Consider the following 23167-nt stretch of genomic DNA (forward strand, 5'->3'; position numbering starts at 1 on the left):
TTGTCGACCTGGATAGCCAGCTTGAGTCTTCCGACAAAGAGGTATGGGATCTATCTCCACGCCAGACCCTTCGGCTGCCTTGGTTATTGTTTCCTCCGCTCACCATCTAGACACAGCTGGGATCATGGCTCCAACTATGACGAGGTTAAAGTCTTTACGATCCTGCCACCAGAAAAACCTTCCGTCTATGCCTGGTCCAATCTTCTCAATAGATGCATTAGCATACATGACATTCCAACCATGATATGTAGCCTGTGTTGGGAGGATGAATCAGATTCGGTTCAAACCGTTTGATCTGGCTCAGAGCGACATTTGTAGTGCTCGTCAAGCCATGATTCCATCTCGTCGACAGGTGGCAGTGAACAAGTCAACCGCCTGGGAAAGACGAAGAATGCCTCAGATGAAGTTAAATGGACGAGTAGCGATGTTCGGACATGAGCGAGTATGAGAACAATAATAAGGTCGTGCAACCTTCATAAGTCACTGGAATCTCCGTCGAGGGCAGCTAGCGAGGTGAACACTGGGTACATGCTCTTCACTGAGTCGAGGGCATGGTGTGACGATGACAGGGACCCATACGCACAGTCCTACTGTACATTGTCTGAAAGATAAATGTCATCGGGGCGGGGGAGAACAGAGGAGGGGATCGGTGTGATAGACGAAGTGCGGCAAGCGATCCGGTCCTCGGTTGCCTCGCTCAGCCGTGATCCGTTTGTCAGCTCTTCGGCGTCCACACGAGCACATGTGCTGTCTGATTCTCCCCTCTGATCTGTATAGTCTCCTTCAATGTCTCTTCGAATCCTAGACGTTGATACCAACGGACCTATATGTGTGACCAATCAGCGCAACAACCAGTGATGACTACTCACCGTGTCTTCCTCGCCGCAGCCCAACGTCAAGGGAACACCTAGGCTCGCTGCTTCTTCCTGCATTGTGCGGACCAATGCTCTACCATAGCCATTACGTTGAGTGGAAGGATCCACACCCAGTACGCTGAGATATAGCGACTCCTTAACCGATGTGTTCTTCTTCAAAGTCCCTCGATGGAACGCGTCAGTCACCCAAGGAAGATACTGAATTCGAATCGAGTCTTCAGTTTTAGAGTCTATCAATGGGCAGGGCACGCTGCTTAAAGACCTACCGTATCCTCCTTCCACTTGCGCAATTCAGGATCCATCTGCTCTTTGAAAGAGGGTATACCTTCAGGATGGTTCTTACTGCGAGTCGCTTCAACTCATGGTGGTCCTCATGACATCGACCTCACCTCTGTCCAAAGGTATATCCAGGTGGAAGCGCATGCAATGCACCTTGTATATCGCCTTCTTTCTGCCCAATGACCCAAACAAAACCATCGTCCGTACCGATCTTTGCTCGAGCCTGGAATGTCCGTCTAATGACATCGCCATGAAATGCGTTGCCCGCTTGGATGAGCCACGCTTTAGGGTTCAGGTTAGTCAGACTTCCTCTCTCCAGTCGAAGCATGAAATCCAGGGACAGCTGTCACACGACGGGGAAAGGGGCAAGCCTGCTTACCATCTTTCAACGTAGTATTCCAGATATCAGCGATACGAGCTATCTGACTCTCTGTCGTGTTGACAAAGCATCAGTCTCGCTGACAGTATTTGCTACAGCCTGCCTTACCGTTCGCTGATGTCAGCCGCTGGATCCACATCCTGTATATACCTGAAATACAGCCGACCAAGGCAGTCGCAGTGATTCTCTCATGTCCATCCTTATGTGGAGTGCATATCTATGGATTTATGCATATTTGCGCGGTCATGTATCAGTCGAGTCGAGTCATAGCATTCGACTCGATTATGAAAGTTCGCATGCGAGATCCTGAATCGGATCCCAAGAGGTGGTCCATAGCACGAGCTACCGGACCTATGTATGATTAGTCGCAATAGACACATCTCTGCCTCTCTGGTCCAAGTATCTCCCCCAGGGAATCTCACATTGATGTCTTCTTACCAGCTTGACCATTCGGAACAGTGCCGGGGATTTGTACTTCGGCCCTCCATTGAGGCCCTCCACAGCATCACATGCACTCTGCCTTGTCTTCCACGGATATCCATTGCGTCTGACAACACATCTTCGAAACCCGCTTTCTCATACCATCGGACCTAGAAGGATTTAGCCCGATAGGCTGCTTTCCAATGCTGACAGACTGACCGTATCTTCCTCTCCGCACGCTAAGCAAATGATGGTATTCAACTTGACAGCTTCTTTCTTGAGGACGCTCATCAGTGCTTCGCCTATACCCCTGCGTTGGGCTTTTGTATCGACACCGATGACACTGAGGAAGATGGATTCTTTGAGCGTTGTATTGTATTTTCGACATGCTCGGTCGTAGAGATCGTCGAGTCTCGGCGAAACCTGAATGGCATGATCAGTCGATCGAGAGCTCTCTTTGATGAGGACACCAGAGGTGTTGCGTTGCGCCTTGCCTCTCTCAACTTCCACGCATACACTTGCGGATCCATCGCATCTTGCCAAGTCGGCCAAGCAGATTTGGCCGTCTTCCTGCATGGCGCCAGTGCGAGTCAGTCATGGAAACTCGCTTCCTCTGTGGGTCACGCCGTGTGATGGGTAGTAGAAGGCTCCTGAGTGGCTCACGAGACCCAAATATCACACCCTTTGGGAAAGACATGCATCGCACCCTGGATTTCTCCTTCTTTCTCCCCTGCGACCCAGACGCAAGCATCGGTTACACCGACCTGAGCTCGATATCGAAAAGCTCTCGATACGATTGTCTGATCAAAGCCATGATTGGCTTGAACGATCCATGCTGAAGCCTCTGTCAGTCTCTTGCACCAGGTTGCTGTCATACTGGAACAAGTCTTGACTGACCATCTCTGAGGCTCGTAGACCAGATTTCAGAAATCCGGTCGAGCTGCTCATCTTGCACCGACCGTCAATCACGGTAGCCTTGAGGTAGTGTCGCGATTGTGGACTCACCCGTCGCCCACTCAAGCCTTCTGAGCCACATCGTGTGAGCTAGCGACGATGCATGAACATTGCTGCGACGGTCAGAGACGAGGTAGGTCTGAGTCGTGTTGAGCGACTGCACAAAGAAGCGACGGCTGTGGCACTAGATGGAGGAAACCAAGGCGGCTATCGGCAGAATGCCACAACTCCATGGCCCGTTCTGCCCTCAAGTCTGCTGCTGTGTTGCCCGCCAGGCGCCGATACACAAGGCAAAGCACCAGCGCAATATTGTGCGGTCTGCCATAAGCTATGTATGACCACATGATACATCACTTGTATTGGTCACTCAGACTCTATCGGCGGATCCTCGACCCGCCTGAAACATGCTATCCACTTATCTCCTCCATTTCTTTCCACCTTTTTACCTTCTTCTGTACTCGTTCTCGCAGCTACCAATATCGCGTCCCCTGCAAGCTCTTCTGTAGGAATGTACTCGAACAAGGGGTGAGCATGTAAATGGTGAGCCATCCATTCGTGGAGGTCTAGAATGCGGAGATCAGCAGCCAGGCAAAGACGAAATAAACGCTCACCCTTGACGTCTGTGACAGTATATAAAATCCCTCCAGGTTGAAGAACATGGGCGTACTCCGACAGCAGCGTGGTTCTGAATACCGTCAGTCATCATTCTGGACATTCGCTGTGACATCCTCTCTCACGTTATGATTCTAGCTTTCTGCTTCCGTACTTTAAAGTGAGGATCAGGGAAGAGGAAGAACATCTTGGACAGCTGAAAACGTGAGAGAAGCAGTGAGCCTTCGGGTACCTCTCGGATTGCTCCGCTTCTCTTCAAGACGGCTCACTCACCTGGCCTTTGGCGAAGAAATTGGGAATATGTTTCATACTGTTCGCCCGTATGACCGAGACGTTTTGATATCCTCCAGGCAACTTGTCCGGCGAATCCGATGCTAAAGTCTCCTGGACCTGTCGAGAGGCTGCGATTCGATCCGCGACGTACGCTGTGACAGCTGTCCTAATTTCCATTCCTGAACATCCATATCAGTCTCTGTCTCCATCCCTTGCCCTGACTGAATAGACAGGTCCTAAAAGTGTAGACGAACCCAGCATAAGTGTGTCTGGAAACATTGGCGCGAGCGCCATTAACAGTCCTCCGAATCCACACCCTACATCTGCCCATTCTACTTTGTGATTCGGTTCAAATTTACTGGACGATGGGTCGGAGGAGAAATAGGCAGGGTAATGAGTCGACCAGTCCATATCGTCAGGACTCGTCGGGCTGAAGACATATGAGCGGATTGACGAGGCGGTAGTCGACGTCAGCGATAAGAAGGAAGAGATGATCGGCAAAGGAAGACGACAAAGGGGCACATAGCGACAGTATGGATCTTTCCTCCTGTCGAGATCACTCACTAGTCCAGGGAATGGTCTACAAAGACATTTGTATGCGCTCGTTGTCTGTAGAAGCGTTTCTGAAGATGAATGAGCGCGATCGACGTTCAAACGGTCAAAATTGGCTCACTTGAGGGATATGCAGCTGAGTGGAGCCCTTCAATGGTACTGAGGGGCCCGCTTCATCCTCTCTGAGTCTTTTCGTCATGGTGGGAAGCTCGTTGCTGCTCGTGAAAGATTGACTGCTATAGAAGACGACCACAGCTCAAGCAACTCGGAAAGCGAAATCCGCCACGTGGCTTCGAAAATTGGGAACGATGCGTTTCGGGGGCTGGGAGATGTCAGTTATCGACCTCTTTAATCGTCGTTTCTACTCCCTTGCTTCTACTCGTCTTCATATCACTTCGGGGGGATCACCTGTGCCGCGTTGTCTGCGGGCTTCTGCTTCTGTACACTCTAGGGAGCAAGGAAGTGGAACGGGACCTGCGCACCTCTGGGTGGACTACTCTTAGGATGATTCCCAGGCCATTTCGACTCCGCCTCCTTGGAGTGACTCATCGGCAGCTCTCCGCCAGACCAGCATCTTCCTGGTCCCTTTCTTCTCGGAAGGCGACGAGCTCTCGAACCAGTGATGTCGCACCCAAGATAACCTTGACTGCTCCTTCAACATGGACGGACTCGCGTTCGCGTGGATTCGTTTCTGCTACTTCCCTTGGCCACTCAACTTCATCTGGATCCCAGGTCACCGGAACGAGGTCGATGCACACGTTCGCTTCCCGCTCCCTGAACCATGGTCGTCGACGTCGACGTGCGTTGTCTCTAGCTGCGGCTAGAGAGAAGCAAAGTATAGCATCCTCATTGTCTTCTCGTCCGGAGGGTTCATCGAGGTTCATGCCTTTACCTCGACGATCATCACCCGAAGCGCCTATTCTTTCATCTCCTGTCCAAGCGGCAAAGCACGTCAAAGCTACTCCATCCCATCTGCCTCTTCCTATCCCCCTCGGAAATGACATTTATGATCTTTCAAACGTGTTGGACCCATCTTCCGTCTATGGCTCTGAGCTACCTCCCTCCATATTTGGCGAGCGTGGTTATTCCATTTGGTCAGACAGGAATGATCCGCAAGCCTTGGTGGCAGCACGACGAGAAGAGGCCTTTGAAGATCTGTTGGCTGAGATGCAAGATAAATCAGGAGGCGCCGCGACGACCCTCACGGGTCATCTGAACATTCTCGCTGCCCTGGATCCTGTGGATCTGGCTCCCCAGACCAGGACTCTCCAAGAGGCTGATGCGGACTTGAAGGAGGACGAATTTGAGCCATCAGAGCTTCAGTCGCTGTTGAGGGACAAACAAACCCGATACAACATTGAATCCCAGATGGAGTGGAACAAGATCCTCGCTCATCTCGGGGATAAATCCGTCAAACTCCCTTCGGACGCCCTGTTCAAGTCTTTCTCTCCTCAAGATCTGTCGACCTTGGAAATGGATCAATCGCTTCAGGTCAAAGATGCCATTTCAAATCTGTTTTCAACTCTCAAACGGATAGATCCTGGCCACATTCGTGGCGGAGGACGTCTGCGAAATAGGGTTCTTCGGTTTGGTGGACGTCATCGACCACCACATCCAGAGACATTCGTCGAAGTTTCCAATTCGGACAATGGAGAGACCATGCTGGTCTCGGTCATGGGAGATGAACATGGTCGAACACGATACAGTATCATTGGTGATGAGGAAGGCGACGCCGTATACCAAATGACTTCCGTCGTTCGAAAGAGGAGACTCAAGATCAAGAAGCACAAGTACAAGAAGAGGAGGAAGGTGAGTGAATAGCGATGCATTGATTGCCTCCTCGGCTCGCTGACATGGCTCCGTTTTAGGCCCAACGAGCACTCAGAAGGAGACTCGGTAAATAACCTGTGGACATGTCTGTTGAATTTTGCCGCAGAACTTTCCTTCATGCATTGCACATGAATAACCATCGTCAATCCTGGACCATGTCTCTCACGAGCTGTACACGATTGCCTTTCCGTCCTCATTGATAGCATACACGCTAACAACATGTTGGCACACGTTGAGGGCCGTAGGGGCCTAAAACGCCGCGGTGCATTGATCGAGTGTGGCACTTTTGATCATCCGTCATCCCCCTCCACGTTCCAGTGCATCACCATCATCATTCACCTCGTTCAGCAGTGCTATTCAAGGTCGAGCTCGTCGTGCTCGCACTACCACTGCTGCTGCTCCCGCGACCATCATTGAGACTCTATCGTGGTGCACAGTTAGTCACCAGAGGGTAACGCACGACCGCCCCTCGTTCCCAATCGATTTATTACTCCGACTGCAGATCGTGTACGTCCACCCGCGTTCATTCGCCTAAAGTCGAAGGCGTCGGATTCGCCATGAGCCAGCCTGCCATGTTGCCTCAGGGCTGGGAGGCCAGATGGTGAGTGTATCAGGTATAGAAAGAGTGCGAACGTTGGGCGAGTTACGGTCGCATTGGATGCGCTTAAGAAGCTGCTTGAGGGATGTTCGGCGGGCTTCCGGGGCTTCGGTCTCGCTCGAGAGTGCTTGTTTCGACAGCAATTGCTGACCATGACCATGGACGCAGGGATCATCAATCTCAGCAGTATGTCTACATTGGTAGGTCTCAATATGCTAAGCGTGATATTCGACCGCTGACTTGAGCCATAAGACCAATCTACTGGCCGATCTCAATGGGAAGTCCCAACCCAACCATCATACCCCTCCAATGGAGTTTCTGCCCCGTCTGCTCCCCCTGCCGCTCCCGCTCCTGCGCCTTCCAGTCGGCCTGGTCGGCGGCAGTACCCCACCGCTCAGATCCAACAGATGTACGGTGGTTCGGGAGGTGGTGCAGGAGGATACGATCAACAATCCCAACAGCTGCCTCTCATGTCGAATTATCCAGATCAACAACAACAGCAACAGCCGATGGCTCCACAATTCTTCACGCCAGGTATACAGGACAACACACCTCATCAGGGTTACCCTCAACAAGCTGGTGGACCTCAACAGGGCTATCCCGGTCAACAGCCGCAGCAACAGCCTTTACCTCCTCAGCAAGGTGGTTGGCAAGGTCAACCGCCGCTCCAACAAGGCGGAGGGATGGACCAGATGGCCAATCAATTCCAGCAGATGAATATGGGTCAACAACCTCCAAATCAGGCTTACGGAAATCAGAAACAGATGCACTCGATGCAGACCGTCAACCTGATAGGGATGCAACCTGATGTCAGGGGTCTCGAAGCTCCACCACCACCCTTTCTCATCCCCCAAAATGCGGCCGTCACTCAATCTCCTCACAGTCAACCTGATCCTTCTTATCAACGCTGTACCATTACTTCCATGCCGACCACCCAATCCCTCCTCAACAAGTCGAAATTGCCTCTGGCGCTCGTCATTGCTCCATATCGATCCATTCGACCCTCAGATGGAGATATGGAGGTTCCCGTGGTGGAGGATTCAGTGATCGCTCGATGTCGACGATGTAGAGCCTACATCAACCCATTCGTCACCTTTATCGAGGGTGGAAACAGGTGGAAATGCTGCATGTGCGGACTTTCCAATGAGGTACCGCAGCTGTTCGATTGGGATCAGAGGGAAGGAAAACCTGCCGATAGATGGTCTAGAAAAGAATTAAATCATGCCGTCGTGGAATTCATCGCTCCGACCGAATACATGGTCAGACCACCTCAGCCTCCCGTTTACGCATTCTGCATCGATGTCAGTCAACAAGCTATTCAATCTGGAATGGTCGCCACGGCCGCGAGAACAATCCTGGAATCCCTTGACACGATACCGAATGCTGACAAGCGCACCAAGGTCGCCATTATTGCTGTCTCTTCTTCTTTGCATTTCTTCTCCTTGACTCCAGGGGCGACAGAAGCTTCAATGCTTGTGGTCTCGGATCTCACCGACGTGTTCTTGCCGAAACCCTCGGACATTCTCGTCAACCTGGACGAATCTAGAGCTGCTCTGGAAAGCCTGCTCGGCCGTCTGAGCGACATGTTTGCCGATTCCCACGTCGTCGGGACAGCCATGGGCTCAGCACTCACTGCGGCTCACCAGCTGATCGGCAAATACGGTGGAAAGATCATCGCCTTGACTGCCAGTCTGCCGACCATTGGAGAGGGTGCCTTGAAGGCCAGAGATGATCCAAAGCTCCTCGGGACCAACAAGGAGAGCACACTTCTCAACGCAGCCAATAGCTTCTATAAATCCTTCGCCATTGAATGCTCAAAACAACAGGTCACCGTTGACATGTTTCTCTTCTCTTCCAGCTATACCGATGTCGCGTCTCTCTCATGTCTCCCACGATACACGGCAGGCCAGACTTATCTCTACCCCGGATTCAATGCATCCAAGCCTGAAGATGCGATCAAATTCGCGACTGAATTTGGCAAGCTCCTGGCGATGCCAATCGGACTGGAAGCTGTCATACGTGTCCGAGCGACTCGAGGTATCCGACTCTCGGCCTTCCATGGCAACTTCTTCACTCGGTCGACTGACTTGTTGGCGCTGCCTACCGTCTCACAGGATCAGAACTATGTCATCGAATTGCAATTGGAGGACGACCTCAAGGGACCTTTCGTGGTCATACAGACGGCCGTCTTGCACACGACTTGCTACGGTGAACGACGGATCCGCGTCATCACACACGCTATGCCTGTTACCGACTCTATTGCTGAGCTGTACGCCTCTGCAGACCAAGTCGCCATCATGACCTATCTCACCAATAAGGCTGTAGAGAAAGCCATGTCGTCATCATTGGAGGATGGTCGAAATTTGGTCACCAACAACTTGTCGACCATGTTGACAGTATACAAGAATCAAGTGACTTCTGCGGCCGGCGCTTCCGCGCAACTCGCTGTCCCGGACAATCTCAAACTCTTGCCGTTGTTAGCCTGCGGTCTGGTGAAGCATGTCGGTCTTAGAGAAGGTACCAACATGTCTCCCGATCTCCGAGCATACGCCCATTGCCTCTTGACGACTCTTCCTTCCGATTCTCTCGTCTCTTACATTCACCCCAGATTCTACTGTCTTCACAATATGCCTGCCGAGGCTGGAACTATTGGCGAACACGGTGTCATCCTTCCTCCTGCTCTCAACCTCACCTCGGAACGTCTAGAACGCCACGGTCTATTCCTGATAGAAGACGGGCAACAAATGTTCCTCTGGGTGGGACACGAAGCTGTCCCTCGACTCATACAGGATGTGTTTGACCTCCCTTCCTATGCTGAACTTCAAGGAGGAAAGTATACCTTACCGGAACTGGACAATCCTTTCTCCCAACGGGTCAACGCGATCGTTGCCAAGACTCGCGAGCTGCGCCGCGGAATCTACAGACCGCACCTGTACGTCGTCAAGAGTGATGCGGAGCCGGCGTTGAGGAGCTGGGCTCTGAGTCTGTTGGTCGAAGACAGGATGGACAAGATGAGCAGTTATGCTCAGTATCTGACCACAGTGAAGAACAAAGTGAGTGGTCGTCAGGGCAGGAGTAACGTAACGTAACGAGAGGATACTGACCCTCTCGTGCGTGCAGGTCAATGGATCATGATTACGGAACGAGACTGTATCGATCCGGTGTCAGTCGATCATCCTTATATACAGTATTGTTTTACGCATGTGCATGAAAGGAATCAGCGGTATCATCTGTCCTGAGGGATAAGGTCTATATGCGAGATTACAGAGGGCTAGCTGGACTACCCCAGATTGGGAACCCGTTGCCGCCGGCCGGAAGGGTGGTTTCCTCCACTCTTATCCCTTCATACGCATTCACCGGAATTCCGTTCGGGACTGAAAGCAAGTGACAGCGGTGCGCGGGAATCTGGAACAGCGCAGAGGGAGTTGTCAACACTGATTTCTACCTTTTGATCTGAGGACAAGCTGATTATGGAAGGCCATTGAGCATGAAATATTGCCCCGCGGTAATGCAATTTACGACGAAACTTGCGGCCTTGAGCTGGTCAATTTGCAAAGTCCGTGGCAATCACACCCTTCTTTCATCAGGCATTAGGATGCATGCCAGCCATGAACCAGAGTACACCTTATACTGGGATCTTTTAGCCTTCTCGAGGGAACAAAGTCGAGCCTCCAGGCGTCTCAAGTGACTAGAGTATGCCAAGCACCACAACTAATTTACGCCCTGTTCTCATTTCCGAGATCTCGGCAGGCTTCCTTAACTCTCTCGACCAAGACCTTCTCACCCTCTCGAACCCATACACGAGGATCGTATTGCTTCTTGTTGGGCTTGTCGGCGCCCTCGGGGTTACCGACCTGAGACATGAGGTAGTCCTTCTTCTTGAGGACAAAGTCTCGGACTCCAGACAAGTATGCCCACTGGACAAGAGCGAGCGTGCATCAGTCAAAGCGGACATCAAGACCAGCTTGACACCCACCTGAGTGTCAGTGTCAACGTTCATCTTGACCACACCGTTGGTGACGGCCTCCCGGATCTCCTCCTTGGTTGATCCGGATCCTCCGTGGAAGACGAGGAAACTGTTGCGAGGCATCAGCTTGAGCCTACCGTCATGATTTTCTGCAGTCATGTCTCATCACTTTGACACCTCCTCCTCCACGAACGACCTCTCCGCAAGACTTTCAGAATGAAGCTGGGTGAAGCAGAAGAAGCAGGCTCTAAGGTGATGGGATGTCTATCTACGCTCTCTGGATCGCACCGATTCTCATGATTGAGGAGCAACCGGGCACTGTCTAAGCGAGGGAGCGGGGTGTGTGTGTTGGGGGGGGAGGAAAGGTGATGGTGAGTTCACTCACAGAGGCTTCTCGCCCTCCTTCTTCAGTTCCTTGGCTGTGTATTCCTGGTGTTTACCGAGAATATCGGGTCTGAGTTTGACGTTACCAGGCTTGTAGACTCCGTGAACGTTTCCGAATCCAGCGGCGATGGAGAAGTTGGGGGAGATCTTGGACAGAGCAGAGTAGACGTCCCAGATGTCTTCAGGTTGAGTGTAAAGGGAGGCGTTGTCGATTCCGGTGTTGTCGACACCGTCCTCTTCTCCACCAGTGATACCGATTTCCATCTCGAGCCATTCTGAGAGGTGATCAGTCCTGTCTCCGCAGAATGGGACGCACGGTTCATCTTAGCCATTCGCTCAAAGTATTTCACACAAGTGGCGATGTTCTCCTCCTTGGACTCTTCAGAGAGATCCAACATATGAGAGCTGGCGAATCGTCAGCTGGAAGTACCTCCTGGAAGTACCTCCTGGAAGTGCCAACTCACGAGAAAAGGGGCTCGCCGTGCTCCTTGAAGTAGGCTTCATCGGCGTCAAGCATACCGTCGAACCAAGGGAGGAGTTTCTGAGCACAGTGGTCGGAGTGAAGAACGACGGGGCTGGGATGATGGTCAATCATGGTCTAGCGCTCGACAACTCTGTGGACCTACATTCCGTACAGGGGGGCAATGGATCGGATGAAGTGAGCAGCGGCAGTAGCTCCGGCGATGGAAGCCTCTTGGTTTCCGTTGGCCAGTCCCTTACCTCCAAAGAAGGCAGCACCTCCTTGGGAGACCTGAAGAATGATGGGAGAGTTGATATCACGGGCAGCTTCGAGACATGCGTTAACGACGGAAGATGATGTCACGTTCTGCGCAGGGTCAGCGGGTGTATGTCAAACAGGTGGATCGACGCACAATGGCCTATTGAAAGCGGGTCGGAAGGATCATGTCAGTGAATTGTGTCCGCATCACACGGCACCACGTACAGGGATAGCGAACTGAACATTGGCGAATCAGTAACCGGCCGCCGACTTTCTAATGCCAAGCTGCTCACCTTGTTCTCTCGAGCGTATTCGAAGAGCTTCCGGACATTGTCTCCGGTGATGACACCGGCCTGTGAACGAGCTATCAGTACCACAACAGTCTTGTATGCATTTAACAACAGCGTCACTCACAGGGACGATGGACAGAGCGCCTTTACCTGTACCTGGCATTTTTGGAGTTGAGGTGGTGATGGTGTGTGGAGCTAGCTGTGAGGGGAGCAAGAGCATTCAGCGAGAAGGTCGACAGAGTGAGTTTGACGGTCAGAAGACCTCTGTCTCTCTCTCGTCGCCAGAGCACTCACGTTTGTAGATACAAGGGGGTGTTGAACGTTGTTATTGAAGAGAGCGAGAGAGAAGTCAAGTGAACCCTTCCCATGAACATTTGGTTCTCCCCAAATCTCCCGGGTAGCCGCTTTCAAAAGGTAGGATCAATTAAAAACGTTGGTGAGTATTTGAGCCGTTCATATCCGAAAAGATGATGCGGGGTAGTAAGTAGTCGAAGACCTGGAACGCCCATGCATCCTCATGCTATATACATTCAATGACGATTTGCTTTCATAGTGTAACGAGCTGAGACGAAGATTACCTGCAAAATACCATGGCCCATCATGAATCCAGATGCAACAGAGAACGGTGTATGATGAGAATATTTCTGGGATTCTTAAGCCAGCGACAGCCACGTCAACGCCAACAAGCAGGCAGCGCCTGACACGCCAACTTGCACTGAACAGCGTTCAGCTATAGATTGCCACGTTGAGAACAAGACTCACAAGAGAAACTTCTGATACCACCGCAGGTCTTGACCGCGGAAGGCATGGCGCTGGTGTCAAATTGGACTGCCGACGAGTTCAGGCCAAGAAGCGTTGTAGGGACCGACGATGGCAAGACAGTCGTCATGGTAGGTCCATCGACAGCCGACGATGACTTTGAATCGTCGTCAACAGGAGATGAAGGGCTTTCAACTTGTGCAGAGTAGCTCGGGCTACCATCTCGACGAACCGGTGGTGACTCAGGCCATGCTGGAGGGATCACAGGGTGCGATTGTCCTGTCCACTTGTTGAACGGATCTGAAAACCTCGACAAGAGTGACCGCCTGCTGTTTGGGACGTCCTGGACGTACTCCAATTTCCACCAGAGCGTGTAGTTCGATTCGCCACAATTGACCCCTCCCGAGGGGAACACAGCGGTAGAGTGCCCAAAGATTGGACCTTGCGACAACCTCTGGAAGGCTTGTGAGGGAATCATCACGGCATCCGTCGTCACAATCCCAGAGCAATCAGTGAGCGCATTTCGGGCGGATGCTTGGATCGCCGACAAGTCAAGCGGCGCATACTGTGCTCCAGAAGCTCTGAGTGCCACGCCAATGGTGGAGGTATTGACTGCAAAATTGGCCGCGGTCTGTGCCCAAGCGGAGGCGTAGTTGATAACAGTATCGCTGAGGGCTTTTCAAGGCGTCAGCGATCCTCTAGGATGTCATAGACTTCACATACATTTCAGGAGACTGTTGCCCGGTGTGCCTTTGATGTTTGTGCCCAACCAAGAAAAGGTCCAAGGATTGCTGGCATTCCAAGTGAAGTAAAAGCCAAAGCTGTCGGTGCCGTAGTCTGCCAAAAATCTCCGCTGACATTCTGTCGTGTACGCTCGTCCGTACCGATTTATGCGCTGCAGAGCCACGAGAGAGCCATCACCGTTATCACTGGGGCCGTTGATCTCGAAATTCAGAAAGTCGTGGGCGTCTTTGCCCCCGCTCGCCAGCGAGTTGACGGTAAAGTTGTACAGCCCGATGTGAAAGTTTTGCAAACCAGTCGGCAAGGGATTTGAGGTGGTGGTTGTCTACAGGAAGGTCAGCAACCACGCTTTGAATATGTGCAGACGAACAGATGTGGGAGGCGGCGTGTCAGCTCGGCTGAGTCGAGTCAGATTATACGTCAAAGTATACATCCAGTTGGGGTTGCATGGTTCTGGCACGGTGACATTGCTGTCAAACGCGGAGAAGGTGATTGTCCCTGTGATGGGTTGTTGACCCGCAGAATCGTACTCCAAGGAGGAAGCGATAACGATCTCTTTGGAGAGCAACAGCTGCTGACATTGCGATTGCACGAGCAGCGGATCCACTGCGCTGTCCAGAGTGCTTTGATCCGGGATATCCACCACATCGACGCTCCCGTTCCCGGCAGCAGGGTTATTGCCGATCCTTGGCAAGCTGTATGTCAGGGCTAAGTCGAATCAGATGCGAACAATTCAAGACTGTATCCATACTCACCCTGTGACACTGCAGCAGTAGCATTAGGTGCGTTCCAAACGGTCATCACGAATGATAAATCCGACGGATAGGCAACGAGGGTTTGCTGCCCACCCGGGATATTGGTGGTGACAGATTGTCCGGCTCCTAGGTAACCTATACTTCCGACACCGTATTCGCGATGAGGGAGCGCAGCAGTGCCAATGACAAGGCTTGAGGTACCACTGGGATCGATGCTGGTAATGCAATGGATAGAAGTGATCGTAAACAGCCAGGCGCTGATGGGATTGTATGCCCTGCGCAACAATTCAGTGTCAGAATTTTCCCTCACTGGAGACCTTGCTGTCTCACCTGACCCCCAGCCAGATCATGCCGTGCATTAGCAACAAGGAGATCAGCATTGGGATTGAGTTGATAGAATGGATGCGAGCAGGAAGATGTCTTGCACGACTACGATGGTTCGAGCTTGCATTCTCCCCTTTTTATACACTGACCGGACCAAAGCCTCGGGCTGGGAACAGATTTGCAATAATGGCCTTTGTCTGTATTGAGGAATGTGCCTCTTGCGTCAGTCCATGCAACTCTTGAAAGAGCGGGTCCCCCCTTGGTGACTAATACTTGGATGATCAGCAGTGCCTGATCGGCGGGGCCACCCTCCCTTTTTTTTTTTTTTTCAAAATTGCGGCGCTCTCCATTCTCAGTTCTTTCAACTTCTGATTCCCATCTCAAGGAGCCCACAGCCCGTTGTTTTAACGTAATGAAGCCACCATTTACAACTTGTAATCAGGGCTAGCAAGACGCCCCGTGGGAAGAAATGAGTGATTTTAACCCGCGCTCTACCCCCCTGCCCTCCCAACCATTGGTCAGAGGCGCTGTGAGTTAGCTGGAGGGAATTCGCAGATCCTAGGCACCGGCGATAGGCTCCGGGTCACCCCGGTCGGTGCATTCCACCAATATAGAGGTAGATGGCAGTGCATGGCCGATGAAGATCGCCGCATGACCCCTGTGACCTTGCGCAGACCAAGGAATATAAAGGTTCCACCTCGCCACCATGTCGCCGCCGAGCACAGAACATCATCCCTTTGGCAACTTGCTGCATCCTCTCGACTTGTGTTCGCCATGGTGGGTGTATCTCCGAAGGCGGAGAACAATACATTCTTTCGCTGATGTTCGTTCGCCTCCGGCAGCACTTTGAAGCCTATATCAAGAAGCTCACCATCATTCACACCGCTACGCCTGGGAAAGACACGTAAGGGCTACCGAGTTGCCAAGGTCTCACACTGACTTTGAAAACAGTGTTCATCAGCTCCTGGCCTTCCGACAGAACGACGTCCTGCTCTCCCCCGAGAAGAACCCAGCGTACTCCCACCGTGGGAGCCACAAGGGTGGCAAAGAGCTCACCGAAGTCAAAGGTCAGCTCAATGTCGACGTGTTTGGCAATGAGCCCATCGTCTTGTCCATCTTGGTCGCAAACATCGCTCACGGTACCATGGGACACATGGAGGCGGCATTGCAGACCATTGAAGGCAGGCAAAGGCCCGGCCAAGTAATTGTAGGCACTCCGCCGCAATCTACCTATGGGCTCAGTGAGTGGGAGGTCTCCAGCGTCTCGGGATTGAGAGCGGTCTTCCTTCGTGTGATCCGTTTCTCGGCGACCATGCCCGTGTTCCAACGCACATCGCGAAGGCTGAGGGGAGCGAGCTAGCTCAGCACCTTCAGCCGCAGTCGAGGCCGTCACGGGACGAATTACTCTGGAGTACCTGTTATGCAGGAAAAGGCTGACACGTTCAGCTGTCAAGGGGGCCAATCTGCAAACCGCAACTCAGCAGGAGCTTGACCGACAAGCAGCGATATTGATCGAAAGTCTTGGGAAAGCCATTGGGCATGGGATCGATCACTTCACGCGGGAGGCCGTAAGACGACTCCAGAATCACGACTGTATCCTCATTTACGATACTATCACCATCAAAAATCCCGAGGCATGGGAGATCAACAAGCCCATCGAATTCAAGACCCTCCGCGGCTTCCCTCAGGCCAGCATTGGTCACCCGGAATACGCACTAGATCTCGTCGTCGTGAGGCACACCTAGGTAAATTGATGGAGGAAGAGAGACCCCCGTCTCTCATCACCATTTATCCTCGTCTTCAGACATGAGTAGACTCAGAATCTGTTAGTGAATGCCAAAGTCAGTGTCAAATGTCAACGTCTAGTGCTCTGCCACGCGACGATGCCGTAATTCCCAGAATTTCCAGACATTCTCCGGCCGAAATCCTCACTCACTTGGACCCGGTACTCTAACTGGCTGGCTGGCTTGAATCTCTTTGGAGTTTATCTCTTTCTGAGAGGAGACGGGGGCGTGAAGAGAGAGAGAGAGAGAGAGAGAGAGAGAGAGGACCGTGAGGGGTGTGGAGACCGTTCTTCCCCAAGATGCCGCTGCTGTATCCAAACTTGAGAATCTCGCAGGTATTCGGAGGTGAATAAATAGCTCGGCCTTTAAAACGATGTTGCTGAATGACGATGTTAGCCAATACCGATGTCGGGAAGACTCTGCTTACAACGGCACTGGTCAGAAGTACGGCTCTCAGGTACAAAAGACAAGGTCTAGATGGTCAGAAAGTGCTTTATCTCAAGCCAGTCAGTACTGGACCTGATAGCGAGTCCGATGTCAGGTCCGTCCATCTTCCTCTTGCCTTCGGAGCCAAAAATGGCCATACTGACCCTTCGCAGCTATGTGCTTCGGAACGCTGGTGATCATCGGAAGATGATCAAAGCTGAAAATCTGTATCAATATCGCGAACCCATGTCGCCTCATCTGGCTGCTAGACTTGCGCGGGATCTTGTTAGTCTCCTTGCCCCCAACCCCCTAGCTATCGGCTGATACCCTCTGAAGCCATTCCCAAAGGAAAACGACATTCTCGTTCGAGCTGTTACATCATCTATTCAGTCCTTCAAGTCTCAGATAGGCTCCTCCAAAGGTTCCGTTTTCGTCGAGACAGCTGGGGGTGTCCACTCGCCCGCTCTTCATCCACCACATACTCAATCTACATTCCTTCGTCCACTGCGCCTTCCTTCCATCTTGATCGCCTCGCCCCATCTAGGCGGGATATCTACCACACTCACATCTTACGAATCCCTCCTAGTCCGCGGCTACTCCATCTCGGCTGTATTGTGCTTGCAAGACCGAGAAAACTACTATCGGAATCACGAGTTTCTCTCCGAATACTTTGGAGAAAGGGGTATCAAATGTTGGAGTGTACCTCCTCCACCTGAGAAGCGAGGAACACTACAAGAGGACACTACCAGGCTAGGAGAATGGTACGAGAGTTTGGAGACGGACCATGAGTCTGGCGTGTCGGCGTGTGTTGATTGGTTAGAGAAAGAACACGGAGATCGTATTGAGGAGCTAGACGGCATGGCAGAGCGGACACTAAACACCGTCTGGTATCCCTTCACACAGCACGGCATAGTGAGATCGAGCGATAAAGATGATTACCTGACACTTCTAGGTCAACAAGAAGGAAGATATCATGATCGTCGATTCGGCGCACGACGACTTTTTCGATGCATATTACTCCAAACCCAAGGGCGAATCATCCAGACCGACCAGCGCCGACCAGAGTCTCTTGAGACCTTATTTTGATGGATCAGCGTCTTGGTTCACGTAAGCGTACCTTTCATGGAACTGCAGTTGGGGCTGATCACTACCTAGACAATCCCACGGGCACGCTTCTGAGCCTTTGACGCTCGCTGCTGCAAGTGCAGCAGGCCGGTACGGACATGTCTTATTCCCTTCCGGTTCAAACAAACCCGCTCTCGAGCTGGCCGAAAAGTTATTGGAGACTGTCGGTCAAGGCTGGGCCGAACGCGTGTTCTATTCCGATGACGGAAGTACCGGTGTGGAGGTGGCACTCAAGATGGCTCTCAGAGCTGCCGGTCGAAGATATGGCTGGGATGGAGTTGATGGAGAGGAGGTCGGCGTGATTGGCTTGCGAGGAGGATATCACGGGGATACGGTGCGTAGGGAATGAGTCTGGGAAAGTGGACTGAGGCTGTTTCTAGATCGGCTCTATGGATGCCACACCCGCTTCGACTTATAATACAGCGGTGGATTGGTAAGTGCGAACTCGCTTCGGTGGGTCACTGACTGGCATCAGGTACAAGGGACGAGGTCATTGGTTCTCTCCTACGATCGTCACTTACGTCAATGGTCGACCGACAGTGTACACGACGTCACCAGATACATGGGCGCCATTAGATTCCTCAGACGCTGCATTGGATGCTTCATCTGACGGATCGGGCTGGAGCATAGGCTTTGACAAGCTTGATAACATATATGATCTATCGACTAGGCTGTCTACGCCAATGGCCGATTACTACCGTCGACATATCCGATTGACATTCGAGGATCTGGTCCTCAAGCAAGGCAAAAGGTTTGGCGCTATGATGATCGAGCCAACTTGTCTCGGAGCTGGAGGTATGGTCTTTGTGGATCCATTGTTCCAAGCGTGCCTTGTTGAGGTAGTCAGGTCGTCATCGGACCTCTTTGGAGGGTCAGGATCGTACAAGGATGACTTGAGCGGCTTAGGCAAGCGAGATACGTCTGAATGGCAAGGACTACCTGTGATTTACGATGAAGGCAAGTTACACGATCACTCAATTCCGCTCCCACGGAGCTGACACTCGCTCAGTGTTCTCTGGCCTGCACCGTTTTGGGTATCATTCCGCCGCATCTGTCCTACATCACACACCAGACATCTCGATATACGCCAAGATCCTCACAGGCGGTCTCTTACCACTTGCCGCGACGTTAGCCTCTTCATCCATTTTCAAGGCGTTCCTTTCACCTCACAAGGTCGATGCGTTATTACATGGTCATTCATACACTGCGAATCCGGTCGGATGTGCAGTCGCGTTGAAAAGTATGGAAATGATGACTGGACAAACTTGGGAAGCAGAACGAGCATTGTGGAACGGTAGTCAAAGATGGAGTTTCTGGTCTGAAGCATTTATCAAAAACGTCAGCCAAGCCGATGGTGTCAAAGGAGCTATGGCCATGGGAACTGTGTTCGCCATGGAGCTAGAGGATGCAGAAGGAGGTGAGTAGGCGAAGGGACCGCGGATCAGATTCCACTGACGAATTGCTTTCCTTCAGGCTACTCATCACATCGCGCTCAAAATTTCTTAACAGAGCTCCGACAAGTCCAAATCGGCTCTGAAGACGAAGTCACGCCATTCCAGATTCATTCGCGTCCGTTGGGGAATGTAGTATACATTATGACCAGTTTATTCAGCAAGCCCGAGGTGATCAGGACGATGGAGGGGGAGATAATAAAGAAGCTCTGGGAGACATAGAGATATACAACCATGATCATTCGCACCGCATAATCAATCAGTACAAGCATGCATAGACCCGAAACCGAGGATCCAGGAGCTACAACGAAAAATGCTTAGAAGAAATATCGTCATGCAGGATATTGAGATCCGCGAAACGATCACATGACTACTTGGTCATGCTCTTGATGACTTGATCTACGTCGCGTTGCGCTAAACCACTCGGAGCTGTCCGACGCAATTGCCTGTCAAGACTCAATCAATGAATCCCTTCCCAGTGTCTGGATCACCACTCACTCTAGCTTTGCCTTGTCGCCCCTCTCTTTGGCTGCCTCAGCAGCCTTGCCCCATTCAGCGCATTTGACGTAAAGATCAGATCTCGCCTTGGGGTCGCATCGAGGGACGAACGTGGCGGCTTGACTTGGGTGCGGAGGACTCAGGGACAGCAAGTGGGTCTATCAAAATGTCAGCGTGATCGCACTATGAGAAAGATGGGACTCACCACAAACGGTTCGTAGCCTATCGGACTCTTCTTGGACTTTGCAAATGCTTCTAAACCGTCCCAATCTTTCAGAGCGGCAAGCGCTTTGAGTTTGATCCACCAGAACCTGAGCGTTCGTCAGCCGGCCAAACCAGCATCGTAACGGAGAGCCAACACACCGCTTATCAGGGACTTTCCAGTCCGCTCTGACCTTTTCCGCTCGCTTATTCACGCCAGCCAGTAACAATTCGTAGATGAATTGGTTGACACTCAGACCAGCAAATTTCAAGCCCTGACTTGATAACTCCTTTTCGTACGTCAACTGAAGCGTCAGCAATCGATGTGCATCATCCGTCATCTGAAGAAAGCATCAGCAAGGATGGACGAGTAACTCTGACTCACCTTTGCCTCGAATGCTCTATCCTTGTGTTGCCCGAAAGATTGAGCAGCTGCAGCCAGATGATCCAGTCTTTGCTCTTGGCTTTGGCTCGCTCCAGCTTCCTCCATTTCCAGACAGGCAGTCTCAGTTCTCCTGTCATCTTGATAGTAAAAGTCGCGGAGGAGTTGACGGTCACCCTCTCGCGCATAGACTTGCAGCAATTTGACGGCAGGAGTGAGACCAGGCGAGACTGAGTCATCGAGGATGTGGAAAAAGTCCCCAGGGGAGAGCGTCCTGCGCAAATGCAGGAGGACGTGATATACTGAAGCGGGAATCAGCAATACACTACGACGCTTGGCAAAATACTCGCCTAGGTCCGTATCACCCGAGGCGATGGCTTTCACAAGAGCCACCTTGTTCTCCTTCATCTGCAGCAAAAGAGGGACCTGCTCTGCAGCTCGGAGTTCGTGATCCAGTAGCTGAAGAATCAGCGGACGGTGCTGTAGTAGGGCAGCTCACCATTGTTGCCAACGTCGTCCTGCCCGACTCCCAAGCCTTCTTTGCAATCTCAGCGTAGCTCACGCTCCTCTCCCCTTCCTTTTCAAACTTTGCAACAATGGCTTGACAGATCGCTTCATCAGTCTGTCCATCCATCTCTCTTGCGTGAGAGATTTTAGCAGTAGCCCAGTGCTTTAAGACCATATCTGGGCGCAAACCTAGATGCTGAGATATTCGAAGCGCGAGAAGGTGCAGATTCCGTGATATCAGGTGGGTTATGAGGGAGGTGGCCGATGAGGCAAGGTATCTTAGGCTCCGTCAGTGTGAGTCCGGATCACTAAAGCAGCACGCACTGTTCGTATGTAATGGGAATACCAATCTCAAAATATCGCACAGCGTTGAGCACTTTGAGCGTCTGACCCATGGTTACAAAGTCGCTTGGGTTGTACAGATCCATGAAAGCACGTCCAAACTGCGCCGCCTACCAAGTTGTAAGTAAGCAAGACCTTGAGTGATGACCCACCCTTAAGAGCTTCTTCTGCCAATGAGGCTCTGTCTCTCTTCCAGCAGCTTCGATGCATGTATCGACTGCGCTTGCTAGTTCCGGTCTTATTGCGCGTATGCTCTCATCGGCCTTCGGCGATTTGCGCTCGAAGTGATCCAAGGCGTCGAACAGTATCGCAGCGGGATGATCTGATCCAGGACGAAACACGGCTAAAGATGGGTCTAGATGACAGTGAGCGATCTGAAGGCAGCCCGCAAACGTTACCTGGGACTTTTTGAACGAAATCACAGGTCGACGAGGAGATGATTCTCAATCCATCAATCTCCCCTGCAAGCTCTGCAGACGGGGAATAATCATATCTGGGACGATCTCAGTACCTGATCCAGATCGCCCTGCCGACTCTCACCTCAACGCAGCCCCTCCAGGTCCGACAACTACGACTTTTCCACCCCAGCGCAACACCACGGCATTGTCGCCACACCAGGCGGCCTGTTCGACCGGCCCCTCGTGACCATCTAGGCCTTCGATTTGCGAAATCTCCACTTCCGATAAACTCCTCGCAAAGTCCGACGACACGACCCATAGCATCCCTGAGACAGTGATGAGGGCCAAAAAGCGGCCGTTGGGGGATAGGAGAATATGATTGAATGGCCCTCGGTCTATACGTTGATCTATACGTTCTAGCGAGTCGAGAGTGATGATCGTCGATCCTGTCGAAATTAGGACTTCAACATGGCCTGAAATGGATTGATCGGGCGGCACGACAGTCCATGACGAAGGAGGTTCCGTGAGTTCTTGAGACCAGGTCAGAAACTAACGGGTGACATTAGGGAGCTTGTCCGACTCACGAGATGAGGTCAATTGAATTGGTCTGGCTCCATGCCATCCCTTTACTTCCATGAAATGGAGGCCTCCATTGAAGACTACAAAGCCATCGTTGTACGCCACGGCGAATACAACTCCCATCTCACCAGACTCTCCTCCGAGCGTATGTTGAGCAAAAGAACCAGGGTTGGAAAGATCATACAGTCTATAGGTGCCTTCATCGGAAACGACCAAAAGATGAGTCGGCGTGAAGTGCAGTAAGACGGGAGGTGAAAGATCCCACTACTGAGAGTGAGCAGGCGACAAAAGGTAATTCTTCCTGACTTACTGCGAACGAGTCTATAGGCAATCCTGACGACGTGTACATGTATATTTTGGGCTTGCCAGGCATGTGTTTGCCTAACAGCATGACTTTGCGCTCGTCTCTCATGATGGCTGAGAGACTCGACGTAAGCCTCGGGTAGCAAAGCCGCCTCATCCATGATGAGGCTACCTACCTATCGGCCCTCCATTCTTGCCTACGGCTACGAGGTAATCTGACAAATCGGGGATTTGCCAGGACATTTGGTATACCTCGTCTTTACGATAGAATACATTCTTGATTGTGTCCCAGCTGACGATTGAGAAGCGGGAGCGATAAGCTTGCGCACAGTGAAGAAGTCCAAAGAATCACTCACCTGCTTGTGGGGGCAGGGACAGACATCGCTCGGGTTATAACTGAACAATGAGACAAGAGAGAAGATGGTTGCAATGCTGCATGGCCGTCAGAGGTCGCCATCGGA

At 51.9% G+C, this 23167-nt stretch overlaps 11 protein-coding genes across 11 annotated transcripts; 4 read left to right on the forward strand and 7 right to left on the reverse strand.

Annotated features, from left to right (window-relative positions):
• Positions 1-460: 460 nt before the first annotated feature.
• On the reverse strand, positions 461-1724 carry BD324DRAFT_614468 (hypothetical protein). Its single transcript, XM_022014598.1, has 5 exons — positions 1642-1724; positions 1265-1584; positions 1142-1217; positions 870-1073; positions 461-823 (listed from the first exon to the last, which is right to left on the reverse strand). The coding sequence occupies exons 2-5, from the start codon at positions 1480-1482 to the stop codon at positions 716-718; spliced, it is 606 nt and encodes a 201-aa protein (XP_021873432.1). The 5' UTR covers positions 1483-1584; positions 1642-1724; the 3' UTR covers positions 461-715.
• BD324DRAFT_614482 (hypothetical protein) lies at positions 1725-3094 on the reverse strand. The gene is made up of 7 exons (XM_022014599.1): positions 2959-3094; positions 2851-2901; positions 2617-2788; positions 2448-2523; positions 2173-2376; positions 1956-2123; positions 1725-1884 (listed from the first exon to the last, which is right to left on the reverse strand). The coding sequence occupies exons 1-6, from the start codon at positions 2987-2989 to the stop codon at positions 1968-1970; spliced, it is 690 nt and encodes a 229-aa protein (XP_021873433.1). The 5' UTR covers positions 2990-3094; the 3' UTR covers positions 1725-1884; positions 1956-1967.
• A 134-nt stretch (positions 3095-3228) lies between these two features.
• Positions 3229-4578, reverse strand: BD324DRAFT_586649 (putative tRNA (guanine-N7-)-methyltransferase). Its single transcript, XM_022013746.1, has 7 exons — positions 4466-4578; positions 4357-4415; positions 4047-4222; positions 3793-3971; positions 3645-3715; positions 3519-3592; positions 3229-3470 (listed from the first exon to the last, which is right to left on the reverse strand). Exons 1-7 carry the CDS (start codon positions 4541-4543, stop codon positions 3271-3273), a joined length of 837 nt encoding a protein of 278 aa, XP_021873434.1. The 5' UTR covers positions 4544-4578; the 3' UTR covers positions 3229-3270.
• A 113-nt stretch (positions 4579-4691) lies between these two features.
• On the forward strand, positions 4692-6364 carry BD324DRAFT_614493 (hypothetical protein). The gene is made up of 2 exons (XM_022014600.1): positions 4692-6153; positions 6213-6364. Exons 1-2 carry the CDS (start codon positions 4849-4851, stop codon positions 6246-6248), a joined length of 1341 nt encoding a protein of 446 aa, XP_021873435.1. The 5' UTR covers positions 4692-4848; the 3' UTR covers positions 6249-6364.
• Positions 6365-6507: 143 nt separating this feature from the next.
• On the forward strand, positions 6508-10049 carry BD324DRAFT_614495 (hypothetical protein). The gene is made up of 4 exons (XM_022014601.1): positions 6508-6775; positions 6941-6972; positions 7025-9825; positions 9893-10049. Exons 1-4 carry the CDS (start codon positions 6732-6734, stop codon positions 9905-9907), a joined length of 2892 nt encoding a protein of 963 aa, XP_021873436.1. The 5' UTR covers positions 6508-6731; the 3' UTR covers positions 9908-10049.
• Positions 10050-10347: 298 nt separating this feature from the next.
• On the reverse strand, positions 10348-12492 carry BD324DRAFT_614496 (FBP aldolase IIA). Its single transcript, XM_022014602.1, has 11 exons — positions 12426-12492; positions 12256-12330; positions 12135-12194; positions 12067-12078; positions 11996-12001; positions 11750-11949; positions 11588-11698; positions 11440-11528; positions 11125-11398; positions 10749-10848; positions 10348-10689 (listed from the first exon to the last, which is right to left on the reverse strand). Exons 2-11 carry the CDS (start codon positions 12292-12294, stop codon positions 10489-10491), a joined length of 1092 nt encoding a protein of 363 aa, XP_021873437.1. The 5' UTR covers positions 12295-12330; positions 12426-12492; the 3' UTR covers positions 10348-10488.
• A 239-nt stretch (positions 12493-12731) lies between these two features.
• Positions 12732-13686, reverse strand: BD324DRAFT_225131 (hypothetical protein). The gene is made up of 2 exons (XM_022012223.1): positions 13614-13686; positions 12732-13565 (listed from the first exon to the last, which is right to left on the reverse strand). Exon 2 carries the CDS (start codon positions 13366-13368, stop codon positions 12862-12864), a length of 507 nt encoding a protein of 168 aa, XP_021873438.1. The 5' UTR covers positions 13369-13565; positions 13614-13686; the 3' UTR covers positions 12732-12861.
• A 631-nt stretch (positions 13687-14317) lies between these two features.
• On the reverse strand, positions 14318-14808 carry BD324DRAFT_614504 (hypothetical protein; the record flags this gene model as incomplete). The annotated part of the gene is made up of 2 exons (XM_022014603.1): positions 14318-14661; positions 14717-14808. Coding segments are annotated over 2 exons (414 nt in total), but the record flags the coding sequence as incomplete, so codon positions are not given.
• Positions 14809-15147: 339 nt separating this feature from the next.
• Positions 15148-16644, forward strand: BD324DRAFT_224985 (hypothetical protein). Its single transcript, XM_022012222.1, has 4 exons — positions 15148-15487; positions 15553-15614; positions 15662-15777; positions 16157-16644. Exons 1-4 carry the CDS (start codon positions 15341-15343, stop codon positions 16453-16455), a joined length of 624 nt encoding a protein of 207 aa, XP_021873440.1. The 5' UTR covers positions 15148-15340; the 3' UTR covers positions 16456-16644.
• A 25-nt stretch (positions 16645-16669) lies between these two features.
• Positions 16670-19789, forward strand: BD324DRAFT_614513 (pyridoxal phosphate-dependent transferase). Its single transcript, XM_022014604.1, has 10 exons — positions 16670-16839; positions 16891-17035; positions 17094-17205; positions 17257-17832; positions 17873-18027; positions 18076-18379; positions 18426-18478; positions 18521-19002; positions 19055-19462; positions 19519-19789. The coding sequence occupies exons 1-10, from the start codon at positions 16794-16796 to the stop codon at positions 19716-19718; spliced, it is 2481 nt and encodes an 826-aa protein (XP_021873441.1). The 5' UTR covers positions 16670-16793; the 3' UTR covers positions 19719-19789.
• Positions 19790-23154, reverse strand: BD324DRAFT_614514 (Vps16, C-terminal region-domain-containing protein). Its single transcript, XM_022014605.1, has 15 exons — positions 23063-23154; positions 22883-22998; positions 22714-22820; positions 22409-22667; positions 21967-22354; positions 21825-21919; positions 21579-21781; positions 21409-21536; positions 21077-21362; positions 20928-21036; positions 20581-20879; positions 20358-20536; positions 20200-20305; positions 19995-20152; positions 19790-19942 (listed from the first exon to the last, which is right to left on the reverse strand). The coding sequence occupies exons 1-15, from the start codon at positions 23086-23088 to the stop codon at positions 19867-19869; spliced, it is 2535 nt and encodes an 844-aa protein (XP_021873442.1). The 5' UTR covers positions 23089-23154; the 3' UTR covers positions 19790-19866.
• Between the last annotated feature and the right edge of the window lie 13 nt (positions 23155-23167).

This window comes from Kockovaella imperatae (assembly GCF_002102565.1).
Source record: "Kockovaella imperatae strain NRRL Y-17943 chromosome Unknown BD324scaffold_2, whole genome shotgun sequence".
Taxonomy (NCBI): domain Eukaryota; kingdom Fungi; phylum Basidiomycota; class Tremellomycetes; order Tremellales; family Cuniculitremaceae; genus Kockovaella; species Kockovaella imperatae.